General features: G+C 37.7%; 1 protein-coding gene across 1 annotated transcript in view; it reads left to right on the forward strand.

Annotated features, from left to right (window-relative positions):
- The window catches only part of PAXIP1 (PAX interacting (with transcription-activation domain) protein 1), a gene marked incomplete at its 3' end in the record, with an annotated part of 102,675 nt that overhangs the window by 68,297 nt on the left and 16,042 nt on the right, over positions 1-18,336 (forward strand). The window contains exons 9-14 of the mRNA XM_006871304.1: positions 5,667-5,762; positions 11,124-11,261; positions 12,250-12,371; positions 12,820-13,004; positions 14,276-14,319; positions 17,067-17,137. Of these exons, the coding sequence (XP_006871366.1) occupies positions 5,667-5,762; positions 11,124-11,261; positions 12,250-12,371; positions 12,820-13,004; positions 14,276-14,319; positions 17,067-17,137 (656 nt within the window). The remainder of the gene's footprint in view (positions 1-5,666; positions 5,763-11,123; positions 11,262-12,249; positions 12,372-12,819; positions 13,005-14,275; positions 14,320-17,066; positions 17,138-18,336) is intronic.

Below are 18,336 nucleotides of genomic sequence, written 5' to 3' on the forward strand. Positions count from 1 at the left end.
TTCTAAGTATTCCTTTATATATAGTTCAGAGTTCTGGGACCATCCCCTGAGCCTGCTTGGTCGGGTATTCTGTGTTGTTGTTTGTGGAGCTCTTTGCTACACGTCCACTCAATCTGCCATCTTGTTTGTTTAGTGTTTGTCCTTTTGTGACTCACTATTTCACTAAGCATAAGTCTCCAGCTTCATCCATGTTATGACGTGTTTTGCGGATTCATCATTGTTCTTCAAGGTTGAAAAATATTCCATTGTATGAATGTACCGAAGTTCGTTGAGCCATTCTTCCATTGATAGGTACTCAGGCTGTCTTCATCTTTTTGCTATTATGAAAAGTGCTGTGATGAGCATTGGTGTGCATATATCTACTAGTGCTCTGGCTTGTATTTTTGTGGGTCATAAGGTATTTCTGGTGTGGTGCTGTGGGTTAATGAGGCAGACTGCAAAGCCGTTTGAACTGCAGGGCCGGTGGTTCAAGCTCACCAGCTGCTCCTCGGAAGCCCCATACAGGGTCGCTATGGGTTGGAACAGACTTGACGGCACTTAACAACAACAACAAGGTATTTCTATTTCCAGTTTTCTGAGGAAGCTCCACACCATTTTCCAGAGTGGCTGGACTGTTTTACAGTCCTACCAGCATTGTAGGAAGTCTAGCCTCTCCACACCCTTGCCAGCATTTGCTGTTTCCTGTTTTTTCTGTTTAGACTGATGCGAGATGATACCGCTTCCTTTAGTCAAGAAAACCTTTTTTAAAAAACTTTTTACAACATTGGTTTCATACAATGTTTGTCCTTTCGTGATTCATTAATTTCACTCAGTATAATGTCCTCTAGGTTCATTCATGTTATGAGGTGTTTCACAGATTCATCATTATTCTTCAACATTTTATAGTATTTCATTGCGTTTATGTACAAAAGTTTGTTTAAACATTCTGATGTTGATGGGCATTTAGGCTGTTTCTGCTTTTTTTTGATATGTCTCTTGTAGACAGCATATTGAAGGATCCTGTTTTCTTATCAGTTCTGTTCTTTATGTCTCTTGACTGGTACATTTAATTCATTTACATCCAGTGCAATTATCAATGGATGTAAATTAATGTCATTTTCTTGTGAGTTTTTTGTGGTGCTGCTAGAAACTTAGTTCCACATAATTTTCTATGCTGAGTTCATTTTGTTGGTGAGTTTTCTTGTCGTTTTAATTTATGTTGTATTAATAGTTACTAAATCTTTCTGATTTTCCTCTTTTTTTTACTTTGATATTCAGCTGTATTACTTTTCTTTCAGATTATCCTCTAATTTATTCATTTTTCCCAGTTTAAAACAGTCTGTTTTATCTTGAAATCTACTTGACTTCCTTGCCATTTGAAAGTTCTGTATCTACATTATTCCCTCTTTTTGCTCTGTCATTAACTTTATTATACATTGATATCTCTGTTTCCCTGTTTTCAGTCTTACAGTTTTAAATACTTCTATATCTGGATTGAAAGAACTATGGTAGCGTAGTTATGAATCAGGCTGCTTATCTCACGGTCAGCAGTTCGAAACTACCAGTTCTGCGGGAGAAAGATGAGGCTTTCTGCTCCCGTAAAGATTTACAGCCTCGTTAACCCTGTTCTACCCTGTTCAGGGTCACTATGGGTTGAACCGACTCCATGGCACTTAACAACAACAACAAAGATTTACAGCCTTGGAAACCCTGTACAGGGTTGCTATGAGTCAGGACTGACTCCACGGCACAGAACAATAACATACCTGGATTGAGTTCCGGGTGGTGGTGTGCTCAGTCGTAATTTTCATCTCAGATTATTGTCTGCTGTTGTTGGTTTTCAATCCAAAGAACCCCCTTCAGCATTTTTGCAAAATTAATCTGGTCGTTATAAGTTCCTTTAATTTCTGTTTATCAGGAAATGTCCTAATTTCACTGCTGTATTTGAGGGACAGCTTTGCTGGGGTTATGCTTCTTGGTTGGTGATTTTTTTTTTTCTTACAGAGTTTTTTGTATGTCATTTATTCCATTGCCTTCTTGCCTGCATGGTTTCTGCTGAGCAATCTGAGCTTTGTTGTGTTGGTTCTCCTTTCTAGGTAACTTCAGTTTTCCCAGGCCTCTCTCAGGATCCTCTCCTTGTCTTTGATTTTGAAAAATTTTTTATCATGATATGTACTGGTGATTTTCTCTGGAAATCTAACCTTTTTGGGATTCATTCAGCTTCTTGTATGCATATTGTCTCATCTTCCATGGTGTTAGGTCAGTTTTCTTCCAGCAGTTCTTCTATAGTTTTCTATGTGCTTGTCTCTTCCTGTTCTGGAGTTGCAATCACTGTAAGTTTTTCCACTTCGTGGTGTCCCATATAACTCTTAAGCTTTCTTCAGATTTTTTCATTCCTTTTTCTGATCATTCTTCTAGCATGCTACTTTTGAGAGATCCTGATGTGGCACTGTGCTAGACTGCAAGGTCGGGTGAACCGCAGTGTCAGTTGTTCATGCTCACCAGTTGCTCCTTGGAAGCCCTATGCAGGGTTGCTGTGAGTCAGAACCGACTGAACGGCGCTTAAACTCAGGAGCACCTTCAATTTGAGTTCCATTGCTTCACATCTACTCCTATGCCCTTTCAATGCATTGTCCATTTCTGAGATGTTAGTATTAATCTTCTGGATTTCTAATAGCAGGTTTTGTATTGTTTAAAAATTTAAATTTATCTTGTCTGTTCTTGTAATGTTTTCTTGAATTCTAAAGTTTGTATTGTGTTCTCTTTCTTTCCTCAATCTTTCTATTAATCCTTTGAGGGTATGGTTACGAATCGGGCTGCTAATCTCAAGGTCAGCAGTTTGAAACTACGAGCTGTTCTATGAGAGAAAGCTGAGGCTTTCTGCTCCTGTAAAGATTTACAGCCTTGGAAACCACGGCACATAATAACAACAACAATTATCATTATTTGAATTCTTTCTCAGTTAGATCTATTACCGTTTCTTCCTCAGAAACATCTTCTGGCTCTGCATCTTGTTTTTTTTTTTTTTTTTTGAGCCATCCTCTCTTTTTCTTCGTATGAGCTAAAATGTCTGTTGTCTCTGGGGCATTATGAGGGTGAGTATTGTATAAAAACAAACAGTGCAGTTGTTGGATCTGGAGGGGAGAGATCTTTTCAAAGAACTCATGAAGTGGTTGTCATAGGAATGTGACTGCAGAGTTCCTGGCCCTAGATGGAGTTTCTGTTGGCCTCAATATTATCTTTGTTCTAAACACTCAGTCTGGAAATAATTTGGGGGTCCTTGATGCAACTATGTCAGTTTCTGTTAGGACCACTAGGAAGCTGGGGGCAGGGTGACTGGTTAAATGTTGGTCTGGTGGTTCTGTGGGTTTAGTTGGTCTGAAGCTGAACCCACCTGAATCCAGGCCCCAAAATGGTAACCGAAAGTGGCCCAACTGGCGTGGTTCCGAACTTCCAGAGAGCAGGGTCTGCACTGGAGGTATGGGGGTGGCAGCTGGCCACACTCTGGTCACCAGGGGAGCATGGGACAAAAGAAGAAATCACACTTTCCTGTTACCAGTGTGAATCTGCTCTGTCTGGCTTCCCTCTACTGCTGAATCTGCTCACAAGGTGATTGAGTGGTGTCTGGATATCCCTTCACCAGTCAGTCTCCCTCTCTCACCATCCCTGCTTATCCTGTCCTTCCAGCAAACACTCTATCCACCTCTCTAACCTTCCTTTTGAAGTTCAGGGTGCTGGAATTTTCATCTATGTCTGTTTTATTTGGTGATTTTAATGTTTATTGTAAAAGGGCCTTCTAGTGCCTGTTCTTCCATTTTTGTAAATCTCTTTTGGTTTCTTAAAGTGTTTTGTAGTTTTCTTTGTTTAAGTCTTTTGTTTTTCTGGTTAGATTTGTTCCTAAATATTTCATCCTTTCAGTAGCTGTTGTAAATGGTTATTTTTTTCCTAATAACCTTTCAGAATTGTCTTTACTAGGATATAGGAATCCAACTGATTTTTGTATATTGATCTTGTACTCTGCTACATTGTTGAGACTCTTCCAAAGAGTTCCATTAATTTCTTGCTGAGTCTTTGGAATTTTCTATGTCTAGGATCATATCATCTGCAAATAGAGAGTTTTACTTCTATGATAATTTGGATGCCTTTAATTTCCTTTTCTGGCTTTATACCTCTGGCTAAGACTTCTAACTCTGGTAATGTAGTGGTTAAGAATCAGGCTGCGAACCTTGGGAGAAAGATAAGGTGTTCTGCTCCCTTAAAGACTTATAGCCTCAGAAAACCCGGTACAGGGTCTCTATGATTCGGAACTGACTCCACGGCACACAGCCACCAAGACTTCTAACACAATATCGAATAGGAGTGGTAATAAAGGGCATCCTTTTCAGATTCCTGTTCACATTGGGAATGCTTTCAGTTTCTGTCCAATGAAAGTGATGTTGGCTGTTGGTTTTGTATATGTGTTCTTAATTATGTTGAGGAATTTCCCTTTAATTCGTACTTTGTTGAGTGTTTTTATCAGGAATGGGTATTGGATTTTTCTCAAATGCCTTTTCTGTATCATTCAATATGATATGTGGTTTTTCCCTTTTTTAATTTAATTTTCTAATACTAAACCATCCTTGCAGTCCCTGGTATGAATCCCACTTAGTCTTTATGTATTCTTTGCCAATATTTTATTTAATTCTATTGGATAGGATTTTGTAGAGAATTTTTGCATCTATGCTCATTGATATGGAGGGATATTGGTCTATAGTTTTCTTTTTAAGTGATGTCCTTGCTTGGTTTTGGTATGATGGTTATGCTCACTTCATAAAATGTACTAGGGAGTGTTTCATCTTTTTCTGTGTTTTGGAATTGGTGCCAACTCTTCTGTGAATGTTTGGTAAAATTTTTGGTGTACAATTCTGATAAATGCACAGTGCCATATAACCATCACACTCAGGATATAGACAGTCCTATCAGCCCCCCAAATTAATCTTTTTTTTTAAATCTTTGATTCACTTTATTTTGATTTGCCCTTTTTTTCCCCTTTAGAATATTGGTTCTTAAAAAGGTCATTTCTGCCCTTCATGAGTTGTTTGACAGTGTTTGAAGACATTTTTAGTTGTTACCACTAGGGGAAGTGCTTCTGACATCTGCAAGGTAGAGCTCAGAGATGCTGCCAGATACCCTACATTACACAGGACAGCCACCAAAACAAAGAATTTACGTGGTCCAAAATGTCAGTAGTGTTGAGGTTGAGAAACCTGTTTTAGAAGAGTTTTCTGTTTTTCTCTTTTTCCCCATGTAAATTCAGATAAAATGAGCATTGGAGTTGATTTTCATTTATATTACCAGGTAGTGGTGGTGGTGTGCCATGGAGACAGTTCCGACTCATAGCAACCCTGTACAGGGTTTCTAAGGCTGTAAATCTTTATGGGAGCAGAATGTCTCATATTTCTCCCACGGAACAATTGGTAGTTTCGAGCTGCTGACCTTGAGGTTAGCAGCCCAATTCATAACTACTATGGTACCAGAATGCCAGGTAGACTAGTCTGCAAATATAGATGCATATTTGTTATACTTTGGTGAAATAGATACTAAAACATGTGGGGTTTTTTAATAGCTGTCTTATTTGAAATTTTAATTTTATACTGTTCTCTTGAATACTCGAAATTGATTGCAATTTGGGTGTTTTGTATGTCTAGATCATTCAAGCACACGGGGGCACTGTGGATCCCACGTTCAATAGTCGATGTACACACCTTCTTTGTGAAAGTCAAGTCAGTGGTATGTATGCACAGGTAAGCAGCATGATCTAAACTGTGACTGTGGTAAAGTCTGTTTATAATATTTAAGATTATTTTTGTTGTTAAGAATGTATTCAGCAAAACACACACCAACTCAGCAGTTTATACATGCATAGTTTGCACAGTTCATTGACATTGATTATATGCTTCCAGTTGTGTAACCATTCTTACCCTCTTCTTCTGAGTTGTTCTTCCTCCATTCATTGTCCTCTAAGTTTCCTGTCTAATCTTTTGAGTTACTGTTATTAACTCAATCCTATATAGATCTTTAGAGAGCACAAAATACTCAAGGATATAATTTAATTATATGTAGTCTTTAGATTCTAGTGATTATTGCTTTTGGAAAGGACTTTATTCTATCTTTCAAAACAGGCAAATTTCTTCTTAATAATTTTCACTGATTCTTAGGAACATAGGCATTGGCAGATTTAATTTTCAACAAAAAATGTAGAACTACTTAGGTTTTTTTCCCATGTGATTATTTTAGGTGGGTAATCATATTTTTATATCCTGTGATATATCAAGTCTTTAGTGTTCTTAAGGACTCCCTAGGTGATGCAGACATTTAAGCGCCTAGATCCAAAGGTTGGCAGTTTGAATCCTCTCAGAGGTGCCTTTGGAGATACACCCAGCACTCTACTTCCAAAAGACCACAACCATTGAAAGCTTGATGGGGAACAGTTCTACTCTGAAACACATAGGGGTGCTCTGTGTTAGAAGGAACTTGACAACTGTTTTTGTTTTTTTCTTTATTCTTAATCAGAGAATTTTAAGGAGCTCTGGTAGGGTAGTGGTTATGAGTTGGGCTGCTAACTTCAGGATCAGCAGTTCAAAACTACCAGCCGTTACATGGGAGAAAAATGAGGTTTTCTGTTCCCATAAAGATTTATAGCCTCAAAAACCCTATACAGGGGGAAGCAAACAAGATGGCAGAGAGGGTAGAAGTGCAGTGAGGAGCTCTGTCAGCAACAACACAAAATACCAGACCAAGTAAGCTCAGGGGATGGTCCCAGAATGCTAACCACATATAAAGGAATATTTAGAAAGTTAGAAGGCTTACAGCCTGTGGAATTTGTATCAGAAGCAAGAAATCCAGTGCTTTCTAGTTCAAGGCTCTCAGCTGCTCCCTGAGCGGCCATCTTGGGTGAGACCGAACAGTGGAAGGATCTGAGCAGCCGCGGACACCTGGCAGAACCGTGGAGATAAAGGTGTAGACATTCTTTATTTTTATTTTATTTTTTAATCAGTTCATTGGTCTCTCTCTGGCTGTCTGTGCACCTCCAGTCTGGTGATTAGAAGGGGTGCCTGAGCGAGTGGACACCCAACCCCAACTCCCTGAGGGTTCTATTATGCATGCACACACATCTCAAAATTTAAAGAGACAGTTTCCACTTAAAACCAAATGGCAACACAAAACGACTAAAGCTGGCCCTGAGCTGTTTATCACTAGGAAAAAGGCCTGGACAGGGATGGTGGAGTGGCACCGGTAGACAAAAAAGGAAACAGGCCAAGAGTTAAATCCTGAGTTGTGTCATAACAACCAACAGTGGCATCTTGAAATTTGTTAGGAAGAAAAGTGAAAAGGGAAGCCCATCTCCTGATCACATCTACCTGGAGGCAATCAGAAAGCATAAAAAAAAAAACTAAAACACACACCCATCTAAGTATTAAGGCCACACCTAACTATTGAATATGCCCAAAAACCAGAAACAGATGACCATATCAGCACATGTCCAGAATCAAGATAAAGTTACTGAGACAAATGAGCTGGTATACTCCATACTAGAAGGAGGGCAGGCTTTGGAAATGCCTGAGAAGGAATTCAGAAAAATGATTATAAATACAATGGAGTTGAGAAAAATAAGGAAGAAGTCAGGAAAGTGCTACAGGAACAATCTAATAATATAGATACAGCATTGTAAACAATTCAAAACCTACAGAAAGAGGTCCAAACGATTAATAGAACATCAGAAATGGATAATACACTGAAAGGGCAAAGGAGTAGAATTGAGGAGATGAAAGCCAGAGCTAGTGAGCTGGAAGATAAATCTCTCAATACTACTAAGAATGAAGAACAAGCAGAAAAAAGGATAAAAAATTCTGAAGAAGCTCTAAGATTCATGTTGGACAAAATGAAGAGGAAGAACTTAAGAATTATTGGCATTCCCTAACAGGAAGAATCACACAAGTCCTCAGAGGTGATAGTTGAAGAGCTGCTGGAAAAAAAATTTTCCTGACATCCTGAAAAGTGAAAAGATAAGCATTCAAGAACTCAACCAACCCCAGGAAGGAAAGACCTTAGAAGAAAATCACCAAGACATAATAATCAGGCTCTCCAAAATCAAAGATAAGGACAATCCTGAAAGCAGCTAGGGAAAACAGAAGTGTTAACGTACGAAGGCAAGAAGGCAATGGGGAGACATATAGAAAACCCTGAAAGGAAAAAGCTGCCAACCAAGATTCCTCTATTCAGCCAAATTGTCAATCAAATACAATGGTGTAATCAAAACATTCCAGGATAAACAGAAGCTAAGGGATTTTTCCAAAGCCAACCCTGTGATGAAAAACATCCTAAAGGGACCGACAAGAACAGACAACAACCAGAGATTAATGTATGTGGCAGTATCACCCGGAACTCAATCTACAAATGGAATAGTCGAGAACAGAATAAAACTGTAAAATTCAGAGGATCTGGGTGGTCAATCTATGATCCAAACAATTACAACGTGAAAGAAGGTAGACACAGAGGAACAGAAATCTCCAGGTGGTGAGAAGATCAAGTAGATTCCACGATAAAATAGACTGCCTTAAATGGAGGATAAAGTTAATGGAATATAAGGTAACTTACATTGGTGGGGTTGGGTTGGGCAGTTTACGGGGAGGTAGAGTGAGGCGACAGTAGAGCATGGGGTAGGGGGCAGACACATCATAGTTCGGGTGTTGGGGAGGGCAATACAAGAAGGGGGAGGAGGTGGAAGAACAAGGTAGATAGGGGAACAATGAGACAGGTTTACATGGGCTAAGTGGGACAGAGGTAAATAGTGATGCATGCTCAACCTTGGAACAACAGGGCTCTGTGATACGGGGACCTAGGCATAGTTTGAAGAGGGGAAATAATACTAAGATGCTTGACTGTCTTATGTGTGTTGGTTTTCCTTGCCTACTGTTATAAAATAGACACTTTAGTGGGACAGAAAGGAATGTTGGGAAACATGGTTACAGAGAACTTGTAAGCTTGTCTTCAGCCTATAACTAATTGGAATACCTAAAAGGGGTTTTAGAACTTGCCCAATGAAATAGGCGTCTTGCGGAGCCTTTGCAGCGTATAAGACTTTAGGTAGAATCCTCAGTCCCATTGAGGTGGGACAGTCCCACTAGAAAGGATATGCGGACCAGCCTGGAACAGCTGGAGTGTCAGAAGGTACACCTTTAAAGAAAGATCATAAGGAAAAGCCCAAAACAAAAATGTCAGTATGGCTAACTACTACAAGAATAAGCAAGCTGTTCGCGGGGAAGCCATCAAGGCAAGCAATCAAGTTCCTTCAGGACAAACCCCCCGGTAAGACTGAAACTCAAAGGGAACACATGAGCAGGCATGTAAGCTTGCTGGTGACCACATTGGTCTAGTGGTGAGTGGAAGAGGGGGAAAGGCAATGAAGAAATGGGCTGAATTCAACCATGGTCCATTGACTTCCGTTGACCTGGAGATGAGAGAGGGAAGAAGAAGGGCTTATTGGTCCAAAGTGTCGGTGAGACCTGGGGACACCTGAGCCCATGGACAAGGACATAGCCACATAGGGCTAGAGCTGAGAGTGAAGCATCCAGCTGGTATGAAGTGAGGGGAGATGCACAAAAACATACAAACCAGATAGTACCCATTTGATGAAGCTTCGATGGCTTGATAATCAGAACTCAACTAGGGGAAGATTTAAAAAAATTTTTTTCATACAGGAAACAAGGGTAAACTGCTGCAATTTGATGAACCTGACTAAACTTATCGAGGTAGTAACTCTAAATACCAACAGAGAGGGAAGGAGTCTTCACATCAAGTATCAATGCTATCCCCTCTTCACATAGGGTAGAAAAGGACGGGCAACTTAGACATTGGCTACATAAAATGAAGGGACTGAAAAAAATCACGAAGTGACTGGCTTACATGATTTCAAGAGGGAGTTTAAGAGTTTGTGGGGGAAGAAAGAGTCCTCACTGAATACTTTTCTCTTGTCTATATGGGTCTGGTTAAAAGAGGTGGGGGTAAGATTCTTATGATTCAATAGTGAGTAGTTGTTATCATGACTAATTGCGACTCTCACAATTGTAAAGGTAATTTTGTAACAAAAATGGGGGAGCAGTTAATCTTACAGTCCAGAAACAAAGGACTCTAGGACCATCAGGGGAGAAGAGCACAAGCGGAATGCGTGACCTTATCCCGAGAAGCAGCGACAGCAAAGATTGAGGCAGAGTTGGGGATATGAAGAGGGGGAGCAGCTGAGGACTTTAGATTCATGGGAAGAGAGGGACGAAGAGCTGGTGGCCAGGAGGCAGACTTGCAGAATGTGCCCTTTGGTGGTGTAAATTATTATATATGCCTGAGTGTTTAAAAAAAAAGAGCTAAAGTGAATAGAGATGGTGCATGGAGGGGATTGTAGTCATTGCGATGAAACAAGTTGTATGATTGTTGAATGTAAAACAGATGATCTGCCCTGCAAACTTTCACTCAATCAACAATAAAAGCTTAAAGAAAAAAAAATTACCAAAAAAATATTAAAAAACCCTGTGCAGGGTCGCTGTAAGTTGGAACCGACTCCATGACACACCTCCACCAGAGAGTTTTAGTTTTCATGATCTTAGCTGTTATTTTATGATTAAAGCAACTTTTAATGTTTTTATGAAACTTTTTTTTCTTCTTTTGTCAGTTATTTTTTAACTATTAAAACAAAACCAACCAAACTCCCTGCCATTTCATTTGATTCCAACTCACAGCAAACCGTATATAGCATAGAATAGAATTACTCCTTAGGATTTCTGAGACTAACTCTTGAAGGAAGCAGACAGCTTTACTTTTCTCCTATGAACAGTTGGTGAGTTTGAATCACTAGCCTTTCAGTTAGCACCCCAATGCCTAACCACCACCAGACTCCATTTGTTCATATGTAGATAGTAATACTTTGACACTGTTAAAGTGAATCAGTTATACTGTTTTGCTTTGTTACATTAATAAACTTCTTGTTAAACTTCTTGAAATTCGTTTATTTCTAGGGTTTCCAATATAGATGGCATTATAGTTAACACAACTTTACAATTTTGTGCTTTACCATGCAGCAAAAAAACAAACCCTAATTTTGTTTTTCATAGGCAATAAGAGAAAGGAAGAGATGTATTACTGCACATTGGTTAAATGCAGTCTTTAAAAAGAAGAAAATGGTACCACCTCATCGAGCTCTTCATTTTCCAGTGGCATTCCCACCAGGAGGAAAGCCATGCTCACAGCATGTAAGGCAGAATTCTTTGGTTTCAATTGTTAACAATTATTTACCTTTGGCAAATGTGCTGACTTAATATCTCTTACACTGTCTTGTTTTTCCTTGTATTTTGCCTGGTCTAGTTTATAAGAGCCTTTAGCATAATAGGTTTGACTTAAATTCCGTTTTTCTCCCCATGCCATCACAGCTTTGTGCTCCTTGTAGATATTTGGTTGACTCTCCACTATTGGCTGCAACTTTATCAACAGCTGTGGGTCCTCCCATTCAAATACTGTCAAAATTGGGATCATTAAGGAGAATGAAGAACTGACTGTTACTAATATCCTTAACAAAATAACTTATTAAGGTGATCTTGTTGTTAAGTGCTGCTGACTCAGTTCTGATTTACAGTGACCCAGTATAGTGTTTCTAAGGAGCAACTGATTGGTTTGAACCACCGGCATTGTAGTTCAAATCAACCTTGGGGTCCAGTGCTTATCCTACAGCATACCAGGACTCCATCTTGGCTTTGTTTTATTAATGCAGAAAAGGTTTTCTTTCCATATTTTAAATCTTTTTTTTTTTTTTTTTCCCTTGCTACAAGGAAATATTTTTCCTAATGAAGTAATTTGGTCTTGAAATTCTTAGGAATGGTATTATTATTAAATGCCAAATTCTTTCATTCCAAAGAATGAATATACAACAATATATATATTTATGTGCTGAAAAGTCAGACTTTGATAAAACCCTGTGGAGCACAGTTTTCTTGTGACACACATAGGGTGGCCATGAGTTGAAATCTACTTAACAGCACCTGGGAAGGAAGATACATATACAAACGGGCTTCAAAAAGTTTGTGGGAAATTTTATTACCTCTTAATTACATTTTTCCATGAACATTTTCATGGTCCTTTGTATGTCTTTTCTATATCTACCAACTAAAAAGTAGATGAAATAGTACTTGGATATGACTTTGTCTTTGTTTTTTACCATATTTGCTGTTCTTTGTTTTTGCTTAGATTATTTCCGTGACTGGATTTGTTGACAGTGACAGAGATGACCTAAAGTTAATGGCTTACCTGGCAGGTGCTAAATACACAGGTTATCTATGCCGCAGCAACACGGTCCTCATTTGTAAAGAGTAAGCAAAATTTCGAAACTTCAGTTAATTTAAAATTTATATACAATATATGGCTCTTCCAATAATTATGCAGTTCTTATTATGGTACAAATTTGAATATGGATGCAAAAATCTTTTAAAAGAATGGTGATCTTCATCATAGTAATGTTAGCAGAAATCATATATTTGAATTAATTAGATTAAATAAGTTAATGTGAATTAATGAAATTAGTAAGGTAAACATTAGACTAAGAGAAATTGTATTTATTGGCAGTCTCATAGTCCAGTATGAGGATTGAAGGCTACATATAATTACCAGACAGTGATGACTATGAACTTTGCTAAGATATGCCTGGCATTTATAATAGGAGAAAATTGTTTTCATTGGCTTTTTTGAAAGTAAATATATATTTAAACAATAGACAACTCTAACATTTGATAAATGTGTTTTTTCCCTTAAAATAAAAAGACCAACTGGATTAAAATATGAAAAAGCCAAAGAGTGGAGGATACCATGTGTGAATGCCCAGTGGCTTGGTGACATTCTTCTTGGAAACTTTGATGCACTAAGGCAGATTCAATATAGTCGGTACTCAGCCTTTACTCTACAGGATCCATTTGCCCCCACTCCACATTTAGTTTTAAATCTTCTAGGTAAGTGAATTTGCACATGCTCTACATTTTGTTAAAATAAGAAGGTATTTCTGGTAGCAATATTGACGTAAAACTTACTTGAACTTTTGCCAGAAATGTCAAAGGTCCCTTTTGATTTATTTTCTAGCAAGTATTAGAAGTGTTTTCATCACATTTTTCTTTTTTTAAAAAACGTACTAATCAACAAGCTTGGCTTTAGCTTGCTAATCAGCTTTTCATTCATTTCTTGTGTTCTTTCCAAACTTTTATTCTTCCCTATTCTGTCCAGGGCTTTTTGCTGATTTGATATTTTTTGTTTGTTTGAATAGATTCTAGATGGAAGGAATGTTTGGAAGCCTTTTTAGTTTTGTCTCGCAAGCCTTTATACAAAATGCTGCCTGTACTGTGAAACACATTCCCTGCTCTCTCTCTTTTCCAAATTAGAATTGATGCCTCTTCCTCTATATCATTTACTGCACTACATTGAATTGCTGTTTCATCATGGCCATCATGATGCCTTATCTGATTGGGAGTAGTGTGCATGCCTGGAACTCTTCCTTTTAATTCTAAAGAAAACGGCCTGGTTTTGTACCATCCTCGTTGTAAATCTTACACTTAGTTTCAGTTCCACATGGTTTACCATTTATTGAGCATTATTCAAAAATGATCATTCAGCTGCAACTTTAATAACCTCTTTTAAGGAAAACTTTAATCATGAGAAAGCTCTTCATTTTGACCCATAATGTACTTCTCTTTAACATATCTGTTGGTTTTCTTCAACTCTAGAATGATTATAAAGACTTTTGTTTTATAGATACTCATCTTTATTTAAATATTATCATGTCTACTCTGCCACACCAGGATAACATGCTTCTCTCCTCAGCCATACCCTGTTTAATGTGTTTTCTTCACATTAACCACCTCTAGTCTTAGCTGGTTTGTTCGAGGTCAGATTGTGTAGTGTCCAGATCTGGAACAACAGTCAATATATGATCTAACCAGAAAACAAACTGGAATGATCAGTACTTTGAATTTTCATATGCCATTTGCTTTTTTGTTTGCTATTTTTCATATAGATAACAAGCTTTCATAGAGATAGTCTATAATTTCTTCCTCATTTTACTGAGAAAAATTTATAACTCAAGTATAACCATTACATTTATCTGTGTTAAATTTTGTCAGCTAGGTTACCTATGTGTCTAGAATTTCCAACCCTCAGAAAAGGCTTTTACAGAAAGGCTTTTCTATTCAAACAATGTATTGTTATAAAAATAACATATTTCTCTCTTTAGATGCTTGGAGAGCTCCATTAAAAGTGTCAGCAGAGTTGTTGATGGTATGTCATGTTAATCACCTTGCTTTGGATGTTTCAAAACGCAGTGGGAATATTGTATGTTTAAATTTAAAATTCTTTTGATAATTTATCAACATCATAATGAAGGCTGTATCTCCTTATCTATCATAAAATGTTTCATATATCCCAGGTCTGGTTGTTTTCATAATTATTGATGGTGTATTAAATGGACAAAGTTGGAGGAAATATATATTTTCTAGTTCCCTATATAGTTCTCTTATTTGCAATTAAATTCTCTAGAGAATTTCACAGAGATGAGTGATTGCTTAAAGGATAGGAGAGAGAATAAAACCATAAGACCACTTTGTGCACTTTCTGTTTTGTTTTTTTGTGTAGGATTAGCAAGGTAAGAACATGGAGAACATCCAGTAGAAATAATCCGTTGCCTTAGATGGCACGTTAGCCACTCTAGGCCACAGATTTATAACTAAAGGAGCATCTGATCCAATTTGAGGAGGAAGAAATACTTCTAGTGTCCCAAGTTGAGTGTCATATCACTTTGGTTTGTTGTTGTTATTAAGTACCGTGGAGTCGGCTCCGACTCTATAGTGATCCTGCACAGGGTTTCCGAGGCTGTAAATCTTTACTGGAACAGAACACCTCATCTTGCTCCCGTGGAACCGCTGGTAGTTTTGAACTGCTGACCTTGAGGTTGGCAGCCTGACTCCTAACCACTATGCTACCAGAGCTCCTTCTCACTTTGGGTTAGGTCTCTGATAAACATTTCAGGATAGACTGACTATTCTGGAAGATTAAATGCTGTTCGTTGCTGTTCAAACTAACGAAATAAGGACTATCTGCTTTCTCATCTATAAAGTCAAAGAGTAGTACATTAATTCTGATTTTTCACGTTGAGTTTCCTAGTGTTGATAGTCACCATTTAATTGCACGTCATCACAGTAAGAACAGTATTTTTATCCTTTGTAATTTGAAGACTTAAGGTTACATACATATTGTATGTAAACTGTTTTTCAATAATGGTCTTCTGTGTTCATATGTTTATTGATGTTGATTTACATAAAGAGATAATTTAGGACTTGTAATCACCTTAAACAACTGATAATATTCTTGTCAGGATTACCACATACCTTCTAATTATTGACCTACTGACTTATTTAAAACATCCAGTCTGGAAGCTGCTGATAATTATCTATAATCGTTCAGGCAGCCTCTTGACTATTGTCTTGTTTGTTTAATGCTAATGAGAACATATGTATTTTTCCCTACTATAAACTAGTAATTCTGATTTTAATAAATCATGACCTGCTCTCCACATCAGCAAAAGTAAATATTCTCTCCATTCATTTGGATGGAGGGAATTTTAGGGTGACTTCTAAGACCAAGTTGGGAAAGTAGTCACCAATTTTTCCTAAACTAAAGGTGAACATCTAAGCGACTAGGAATCTAGTTGATCCTTTTTGTGTATCCTGCCATTTCTTTCTGTCATTGCTATTGCAGACCTAATTGTGATCGTCTGGATTTTTCAAAAAAGGGTAGTAGCAGAGACTTTCTGACAAAGCTTGAGAACGGCTTGCCTTGTTCTAATGCTGTGAAGGAGCCCAACTGAGCTGAAATAGAGAATTTAGGGTTTTTCTTGTAAATAATAAGTACAGATATTACTTATAAGAAATAAATATTTATAATTAGTAGTAAGAAATAGTATAAATCTCACAAATTATTATAAAGCTTGATTCTCTGTGTCTGAAAGGGTTACTAGATGTTAACTATTTTATATGTAGATTTTCTTGTGTTGGGCTAGCGAAAACGAAATGAACTGGCACAGTGGCTGCAATAGTTGACTCCAGCGTAGCAGTGATTAGGAGGATGGCGCAGGGCCAGGCAGTGTTTGGTTTCATTGTATATTGGATCACAGTGAGTTGGAACTGGCTTGATGGCACCTAACAGCATCGTGCTTGTATTTGTTTTGGTTGTTTAGAATTGGCAGCATTATTTAGAAAAACATAAATGGTAGTCAAACTATATTAATATGCTCAAGAGGTGGTTATTTTAAATAGTAAAGCTTGTGCTTTTTTTTTTAAAGAAATTCATGAGTTTAAAGTTTGCAAAAGAGGTAGACAAGATATTGCAGTAAAATTGAGAAAATGACTGTGGCAGAAATCCCAAAAGGGAAGACTGTCTTCTTACTTCTCTCTTTCTCTTGCTTGGCATGGCTTTCTGCTCCCAGGTTAGGACCTCAAGCTATTTCTACTGAACATGGACACTGATCCTGAGAAACAGATTGTGGGTTTCATTACCTTGTTTAGCTAAATACTATTGATCTGATTGTCATTATTTTTTATACCACTGCAGAGGTGATATTTCTGTTTTAGGAATAATCTCTTTTAGAGGGATGTAATTATATTGATTATATTTATCAAATTTGGGCACAAAACAAAATATTTGAAACTAAAATTTTCCTCAAAGGTTCAAAGTTGGGATACAAATAAGAAACATGAGATGAGAGGACAGGATAAAGATGTCTTGAAGAAATTGATAGGATTTGGTAAATAAAGAAGGAAGAATAAAATATGATAAAGGAATTTCTAGCTGGAATAAATAATGTCTGCTTCTGACTTAACCTTTTTTATCTTTTTAGGCATATACTATTCTGTGTTAAAGAACATGATTCTTGTAGATAATCAGAAAGTTTATTTTATACATAAATCTTCTAGAAGGTGCTATATTACTTAGGAGATTGTTGATTTAAATAAACAATATTTTAATTGCAGGGTGTAAGATTACCTCCCAAACTGAAACAGAATGAAGTAGCTAATATCCAGCCTTCTTCCAAAAGAGCCAGGTATGAATAATTAGCTTCCTTTTTTTATGAGTGGCTATCTTTCACTGGTCTGTTTTAGAAAACTGGCAGCAATTAGGGATTTCACAGTAATTAGAATTTGAAAGAGTTTGGTTCACAATTTTATTGTGATTATATCTCATTGTATTGCAGGAGATCAATGGTGAATAATGACAGGCAATGCCTTTGTTTTGTTTTGTTTTTTTAATTGAAACTTTTTCTTAAAGTAGACTCTAACCCAGAACCCCCGGTATATAAAACAAACTGCTGTGGTTGAAATGGTGTGAGTGGTCTAGAACCCCAGGTCATGAGACAGCCTGTGGTTCCCTAGGCCTATACAGGCAACTGTTTCAACACTAGTATGATACTGTAGGATAAGCACTGGACAACAAGGTTGGTTTGAGTTGCAAAGTCGGTGGTTCAGATTTACCAGCTGCTCCTCAGAAATCCTTTACAGGGTCTCCAAGGGTTGGAACCTACTCAGTGGCAACAAATAACAACAACAGTTTAGGTGTGCTGAAAAAGCAACCTTGGTGTGAAATTCTCTTAAGCCTGCTCTGTTTGCCAGTGTGTGGTAAGGAGCAGGGATAGGGCTGCACTAACTGGTGGGAAGGAGGCCTGGACCCCTTTGGAATCAGGTGTGCATACTAGCCAGAAAGGAAATCCTGCTAGTAATTTGTCTAGTAAAGCTTGGCAAGTAGAGGAACACATCAAAGAAGCGTTTTCTATTCTTGTTAAAAATCTTCTGTTTTAACTATATTTGATGCAATACACTTTCTCTACCTAAATGTTGAGTGAGCAGGGTTTCAACCCTGTTCTTCCCATTCAGTTATGACTGAGAAAGTGAAACGTAAACAGACCCCCAAATTAAAAAAATTTGGAATAGGAAATACTACTAATCGAAGTCCTTCTAGAATCTTAATCTTTATCATAGAAATCAAAGTTGTATAACAGCCAGGTCTTCTGTCCATCAGATTTTAAGCAGAGTCGGAAGCAAGAGTGTCCCACTCCAAGACCGTTTGAAAGTGTGTCACTCACTACAGTCCTGCCAGTAGTCTTATCTCGGGCATCAGACTCCTCAGAGGGCTCACTATACTTCTTCCAATTATCCCTTTCCAGGGTTTGACCCATAATTACTCTTGTTCTCGTTATTCTGAATCACTCCAATTTTTAAACTTCAGGTCTATTTCAGTTTCACTTTG

Source organism: Chrysochloris asiatica, unplaced genomic scaffold, assembly GCF_000296735.1.
Source record: "Chrysochloris asiatica unplaced genomic scaffold, ChrAsi1.0 scaffold00166, whole genome shotgun sequence".
Taxonomy (NCBI): Eukaryota; Metazoa; Chordata; class Mammalia; order Afrosoricida; family Chrysochloridae; genus Chrysochloris; species Chrysochloris asiatica.